This window comes from Gossypium hirsutum, chromosome A01, assembly GCF_007990345.1.
Source record: "Gossypium hirsutum isolate 1008001.06 chromosome A01, Gossypium_hirsutum_v2.1, whole genome shotgun sequence".
NCBI classification, from domain to species: Eukaryota; Viridiplantae; Streptophyta; class Magnoliopsida; order Malvales; family Malvaceae; genus Gossypium; species Gossypium hirsutum.
The window spans coordinates 4,538,335-4,545,688 of record NC_053424.1 but is presented as its reverse complement, the minus strand read 5'-3'; the positions used below and the strand labels follow the sequence as shown (position 1 = coordinate 4,545,688).

General features: G+C 28.9%; 1 protein-coding gene across 1 annotated transcript; it reads right to left on the bottom strand.

Annotated features, from left to right (window-relative positions):
- Nucleotides 1-4,231: 4,231 nt before the first annotated feature.
- On the bottom strand, nt 4,232-6,948 carry LOC107933899 (trifunctional UDP-glucose 4,6-dehydratase/UDP-4-keto-6-deoxy-D-glucose 3,5-epimerase/UDP-4-keto-L-rhamnose-reductase RHM1). Its single transcript, XM_041074484.1, has 2 exons — nt 6,845-6,948; nt 4,232-5,731 (listed from the first exon to the last, which is right to left on the bottom strand). Exon 2 carries the CDS (start codon nt 5,716-5,718, stop codon nt 4,603-4,605), a length of 1,116 nt encoding a protein of 371 aa, XP_040930418.1. The 5' UTR covers nt 5,719-5,731; nt 6,845-6,948; the 3' UTR covers nt 4,232-4,602.
- Between the last annotated feature and the right edge of the window lie 406 nt (nt 6,949-7,354).

Sequence of the window (7,354 nt, the reverse complement as noted above, 5' to 3'; positions counted from 1 at the left end):
CATATATCTACATATATATGTAAAAAATAGAATATTAAAAAGAAGGGTGTATATATATGCGTAATATATATAAATACATATATAATGTAATGTTAAAATATTCACATAATATATAATAATAATGTTGAAAACATCTATTAATAATAAATATATACTTATATGTATTAAAGATATATTCATAAATACGAAAACATAGGTAAATATATACATAAGATGGTATAGAATTATGTACATGGAAATGTATAAGAACTATATCTAACTACTATATGTACAATATATTAAAATAGAGACATAATATACGTAGATAAATATATATAAAACAAATATGTGTAATATAATTTTAGGATATACGCATAAATGTATATATATTTAAAGAATGCATTGGTGATATACAAATATACTAACAAAATAATGATATTAAACCCTTAATAATACTACATAACATATACAGGTTAGTATTAAGTAGAATAACAATAATAAAAATACTAAAAATATAATAATAGTAACGTTAATAGGATATATTAGTATGAATAATATTGAAATTAAAATAAATAATGATGAGAAGTAAAAGGGATGAAAATCGAAATAAAAAAAAGGTTAGGGGGAATTTTAAAAGAAATATATAAAAGAGAAGGACCAATTGGAACACGCTAAAACACGGGAAGGATTAAGAGTGCAAATATCCTGTCCTCTCGAAACGCAGCGTTTAGTGGGGATCGAAATAAAAAATGCGCTTGAATTTTATGCCAATTTAAAAAGAATGAAAACCTGATCGCAAAAGTTTAGAAAAGCGGAAGGGTCATTCGCGCAATTAGACCCTTCCGCAAAAACACGCGGACCCTCCTCGTGGGTCAGGTCGGGTCGGTCCAACCCAGGGCAAAACGACGTCGTTTTATCCCCTGGGTCAGTTTCGCAAAACGTCGCCGTTTTATTAACCGTATAAAAGTTCAATTTCCTTTCCTGTTTTCATTTTAGCTGGGTCTTAAAAAAAAAGGGGGGGAAAGGGATTTTTTCTCTCTGGGGAAGCCCAGAAACCGGCCAGGGAAGCCACCGCGCCGTCACAGCTCCACCGCGCCGGCCACCGTACACGGTGGCCGGAAATCGTCTTAGGTAAAAAAATTTCTCTCTTTTTTTTGTATTTTATTATACGCATACATAGATGAGTGTAAATCTGAAAGAAGAAACGAGAAAATATTAGAGACCTTGACTTGTTTTGCCGTTGTCCTCTTCTTCTTTCTCTTTTTGCTAGTAGCGTTTCCGATTTTAGGGCGTTTAAATATCCCCTTTTTGATATTTGATATATGCTACTTATGAGGTTTTAGCTTTTGTATATTGGTTGTTGAAATCTTTTCTGAGATTTTTTGAATTTTACACTGCTCGGTAAAGAGAAAAGAAAAAAGGCCCCCCCCGTTGTTCTTGATTTTGGCTTTTTAAAGCCGATTCATTTCTCTTGTTTTTTGTTTCTGTTTTGTTTATTCTTTGCCCCCATCCCTCGCATGCTGCTTTTGCCTTTGTTTCTGTCTCTGTTTGCAGGTCGTGGGCCGACAGTGGTGGGGTGTCAGACGGTATGGGCGTGGTGGCCAAGGCGCTTGGGCGGTGGCAGCTGCAAAGCATGAGGCTAGGGTTTTTTGTTTGGCTGAAAACTAGTATAGTTTTGGGCCATTCGGGCCTCTAAGGTTTTTTATCATTATTGGGCATTTGGATTGGGTCTGTTTTTTGGGTTAATTTTGTTGTAATGGTCTGTTAATTCTTTATTGGTCTTGGTCTATTTGGGTTTTATGGTCTGGGCCCGGGCAAAATTTGGGTCTTACACACTTAATAGCATTCATAACAATATTGATATGTCTAGTTCACTACATAATTTATTAAGAATGTAATGGTAATTTTTGAAATTATTTATAAGATAAAATACAAATTTTATTAATTTAATGCTTTTTAATGATATTTATTATTAATTTGATTCATTGATTTTAAATAAAAACAATCAGTATATTTTTCTTAAAATTAATATATCAATAAATTTAGGGTATACTACCTACACCAACATTCATTTTAGTTATTTAAGTGTTAAAATTTTAATTATGATTAACTATACATGCCACATTATGTTTGTACTTTCATTTTAGTTACCCAACTTTTAGGTTATTTTCATTTTGTTCATCCAAAAAGTATCTTTTTATAGTATTGATTGGGGTAAAAAAAAGATTAAAGTAAAAAACTAATAAAAACTAAAATAATACACAAAAATTGTTAGATTGTACTTATTTATCCCATTGTCGAAAATTCTAAATGTGGGCTTTGAAATATAAAATTATAAATATCAAGTGTCAAAATTATAGTAGCATCAATTGATATTATTAATGGATAAATAATTTTCAACAAGTTATTTATTTATTTTGATATTTTGAATTTGTTTTCAAAAATTATTAATAGAAATCTTTAATAGTCATCTATAAAACCCAAATTTTTTTTTATTATATGATATTGAATCTTCCATGCTAAGCTAAAAGTAAATAAAAATATCCTTGCAATTAATTTTATTTATTTATTTTATCTTCCATTCCAAACAAAACTCATAAAATTTTCATCACATCTTTACCCAAACGAAGAACAAACAATTAATTTTATTAATTGCAACTATTTTTTTCAGCATGGAATATTTAAGAGTATATAATCAAAAGAAATTTAAGTTTCCTAAACAATTATTAAATATGAGTTATTTGAGTTGATATCATTAAGTATAAGCTAAAAATATAAAATTTAAGATTTAAAAGGATATTAAATTAATTAATTTTAATATTATAGTAACAAATAAGTTGATATTAACTAGGGATAAAAAGAAATTCAACAATTTATTAAAATTTAAAATTTTAATATTAAAATAAAGTAGAATTTCAACAATGAGATAAACAACTACAGTTTGAAAAAAATTTGCGTATCATTTTAGTTTATGTTACTTTTCTACTTTAATCCTTATTTTTTACCTAATTAATACTTTAAAAAAATATTTGTTAGGTGATCAAAATGAAAACGGGCTAAAAGTTGAGTGACCAAAATGAAAGTATAAACATGATGTGACGTTTACAGTTAACTGTCGTCAAAGATTTAATGCTTGGGTAATTAAAATAAAAGAGGCCAACAAAGTTAGGTGATCAAATTATAAAGATTTCATTTCGAGTAACTAAAATAAAAGTACCCTAAAAATTTAATGACCAACTAAAAAATTTACCCATAAATTTAAAATAAATTTATCGTCGAAGTGACGTAACGGTTTTGGATGCAATTATTGAGAATTAAATGATACTGTCTTTGATTAAGAAATTTGTAGTGTTTGAAAAGTAGTCTATGTGGCTCCCGAGGAAGTCATTGAGTTACTACATGGGGAGAAAGGATACGACTGTTTTATATAGTTGATTTTTTCATTTTTTCTTTACCAAAAAAAAAAGGTTGTCTATATTTATGCCAATTTTATATATTAATAGTCATTTATAGTTTTTATTAATTAAAATATTTTTCATTAAAAAATATTTTTGACATATTTCTTAGATCTCCTAGTCAACTGTGTCGAGAAAAGTTTTATTGAATTTTTTTAAATATTTTTTAATCGAAATTAAATTATATATTTTTATAAGTTTTTAAAGATTAAATTAAAATTTTTATCAATTTTAAAAATTAAAGTATAATTTTATTATTAATTTAAAATTTTATAAATTATAACAATAAAAATAATAATTTTTTTATTAGGTGCGAGCCCTCGCTTTACCACTGTAGATTTAAAAAGTACTAATTAAAAAGGAAATAAAAGTGTATTCAAATAAGACATGCTATGGAGACTCAGCACAACAACCAAACACTCATATTTAGTCATTTTGTCACATTTATAAGAATCTAAATTCCAATTGGGTATCACGAATTGAGACCTACAAAGTCACTTCTGCCGACTGCTTTTATTGGAAAATACAAGTTATCCAACATTATTGGATATTATTATATTTTAAAAGTTTTTATAATTATTTAAAACATTAACGATAATAATTTATAATTCTTAAATTAAATATAAAAAAACGTAATATGCTTTTAATTGATGTTTTAAAGAGAGTTTTTGAACTCTTTTACAGAGTTAAAAAACTTTTAATTTTTTTTAAAAAACCAATTCAATTTCCTTAAATTGAATTAATTGTGATGTATGGTAACGTGATTCTTGTTAATTAAACAGTATAACATTAAATTATGATTGTGAACAAAATTTTATTAATTAAAGTGACTTCTAAAAAAATAAATATATTAATATATAATAAATTATATATCTCAATAATTGAGTTGGTGTACATGTTCACAAATTGATTGCTTGCAAAAGTTGTTTTAAATAATCCTCATCAGATAATTGAGCTAAGGCTCATACATTTTCTTTTGGCGGTTTGGTTAAAGGGTTTCGATTTTTTTGTTCCGGTGATAGCCATCCGCAGTCGTGAAAATCGACCACTGTAACTAGAAGATGTGCTTTCATGGCTTGATCAATAGAGATCAATGGTAGACTTAGTGACAGTTTTGAAGGAGAACCATTGCATACTTAGTGACAGTTTTGAAGGAGAACCATTGCATTTAAAGTTTGGATTTGCCATTTGGCAATTTAGGAACATTTACGTGTGACATTCGGTTCGGTTCTTCGAAATCAAAGTGCCTTCCGCCCGGTATCATCAGCATTCTCGGGTGAGGGAGCAATGCACCGGAGACATCACCCCACCAATTAGGATGTTTGGTGTACCAATCTATTGTCTTTTTCAACCCCTCTTCCCATATGACTCGTTCAGACCATCCCAAGTTCTTTAGTTTCTGATCGTCAAGAAAATACCTTTGGTCATTGAATGGTCGGTTCTCGACAAACTCAATGCTTTTCTCTGGATCCATCAAAAATAGTTTGCATATATCTTTGGCTACATCGATCACTCTCCTTTCTTTCTTCGTACCGATGTTATAAACATGTCCAACTTCACCCCTATGAAGTATGACTTCAAAGGCCTCGGCCACATCCTCACAATACAAATAACTCCTCACATTGGAACCGTCCCCGTGAATTGGAAGAACCATCCCCCTCATCGCTAAGAGGATGAACTTCGGAATTAGTTTCTCAGGGAACTGGTTCGGGCCGTAAACATTGTTTCCTCGAGTCGTTATCACAGGCAAGCCATATGATCTACCATATGCCATCACAAGCATTTCAGCACCAGCTTTTGTAGCGGAGTACGGGTTCGACGGGAGAAGTTGAGAAGCCTCATGGTTTCCCACAATAGCATCCTCATCTGTTTCCCCGTAAACCTCATCAGTACTCACATGGATGAACCTCCTGATTTGACCAGTGACTTTGCAAGCTTCAAGCAAGACATGAGTGCCATAGATATTGTTTTTGGTGAACTCGAAGCTATTCCCGAACGAGTTATCGACATGAGTTTGGGCCGCAAAATGCATTATCGTGTCGATAGACTCCGTAAAAAGGAGGTAATTAACAAGATCAGCACTACCAATGTCCCCTTCCACAAACTTAAAGTTCGAAGATGACTTAGACGGGTTAAGGTTTTTTAAGTTCGAGCAGTAATCGAGCTTATCGAGAGCGACAATCTTGTAATCCGGGTAATTACGAATAAGTCTATTTGTGACATGAGATGCAATAAACCCAGCAGCCCCAGTAATTAAGATGTTCCTTGGCTTGTAAGTTGCCATACCAAAACCAATTCTACAAAAAATATATATGCAATCTAAATTCAGAAAACTTGTCATACCAAAACCAATTCTAAATATATATACACAATCTAAATTCAGAAAACTATAGGAAAATACCCTAAACATAGAATTTTCCCTTTTAAGTAAAAAACATGAAAAAAATCCAAAAATAATAGGGATATAAACAATAATAAAAATTATGATTTTTTTCTTTTTGTTTTGGTTTGTCAAGTTTAAACTTGAATTTATCATAGCATTTATTCTAGTACTTTCATTTTCAATAAAAACAGGACAATGAACTATAAAACAAGATTCATTAAAAACTTTATAGAAACCTTTATAATAAAAAGTTAGATTACATTTTGCTCTTTCTATTAAAAAAATAGGCAAATTAGTTTCTGAATATTAGATCAAAGAACAAGTTAGTTCTTTTCATTAAAAATTTTATCTATTTCTATCATTAAAAACTGGCATGACTGAGAAACTAACTAAACATATTACATGTATCTCATGCTAATATAGAAAAATCAATTTATAATAGTAGAAGTAAATTGTAGAAAAATTAATTTATTATTTAATAAAAAATACAATCTAATTCTTAATATAAAAACTTTTATTAACACTTTTACCAATAAAATCTAAATTGTTTATTTTATTCCCTAAAATCAATGTTTGCCATTAATGTTTACCGAACAAAGAAAAGATGCATAAGTTTATTGCTTTATCAACAACAACTCTCCATTACTTCCAGATATTATAGAAAATGTCACGACACTGTTATAAGTATATGAGAAATTACAATTAAATTATGTCAAAATCAATCATTATATTAAACTGATAAATCAGAATACATCAAAACAACTCACGAATTAAACAAATCATTTAAATCACATTTCATCGTATAACAATAGAAATATATTAAGATCCAACTAAAACGGCAACCCAATTCATGAAATTTCATTCATTTTTAAAAGAGACAAAAAATAAGAATAACGAAATACCCCAGATCATAAAATGGCATCAATTAATCAAAAATAAATTAAAAAAAAAACAGCAAACACAATCATTAATGGCATTCAATCTTCCAACAAATGACAGTGAAAAATGCGAAAACTTTTGAACTTACAAGATGTAGAGAAAAAAGCTGACAGGAAAACAGAAACACACACAGTAATACAGGTGTTTATGAATAGAGAAGCTTTGTGGAGATGGAAATTGTGGAAGTCTTTGTTTACTATTCCTAGCCCTACGCCTACCGATAATGTGGGTGGAGTAATTAAAGTATTTATTATTTAACTAAATATTTTTTTTAAAATATTATTTTAAATTAAAAACAATAAAAAAGTGTGTTATTTTAGATTATAATCTTGACTTATAATTACATCAAATATTGAGATTTTAGAATACGATTTTATGTGAGATATGAAGTGATAAAAGAGATTATTTTATAACAACTTTTATCTTGAAAAAAATAATTTAGACGTGATTAGTTAATTGAATATTAGATTATGTGTAATAAGATTACATGAATGTATAGTTACAGGTGAAATGTGAGATTATTTTATTTAGTTTATTTTGTTTGGAATGTAAAATTTAAATTTTAGTTCACGGGATGTAAGAATACCTAAAAGCATAA

Bases quoted from the DNA above. Each gene is read 5' to 3' on its own strand.
- LOC107933899 (XM_041074484.1), bottom strand. From the start codon at position 5,718: ATGGCAACTTACAAGCCAAGGAACATCTTAATTACTGGGGCTGCTGGG.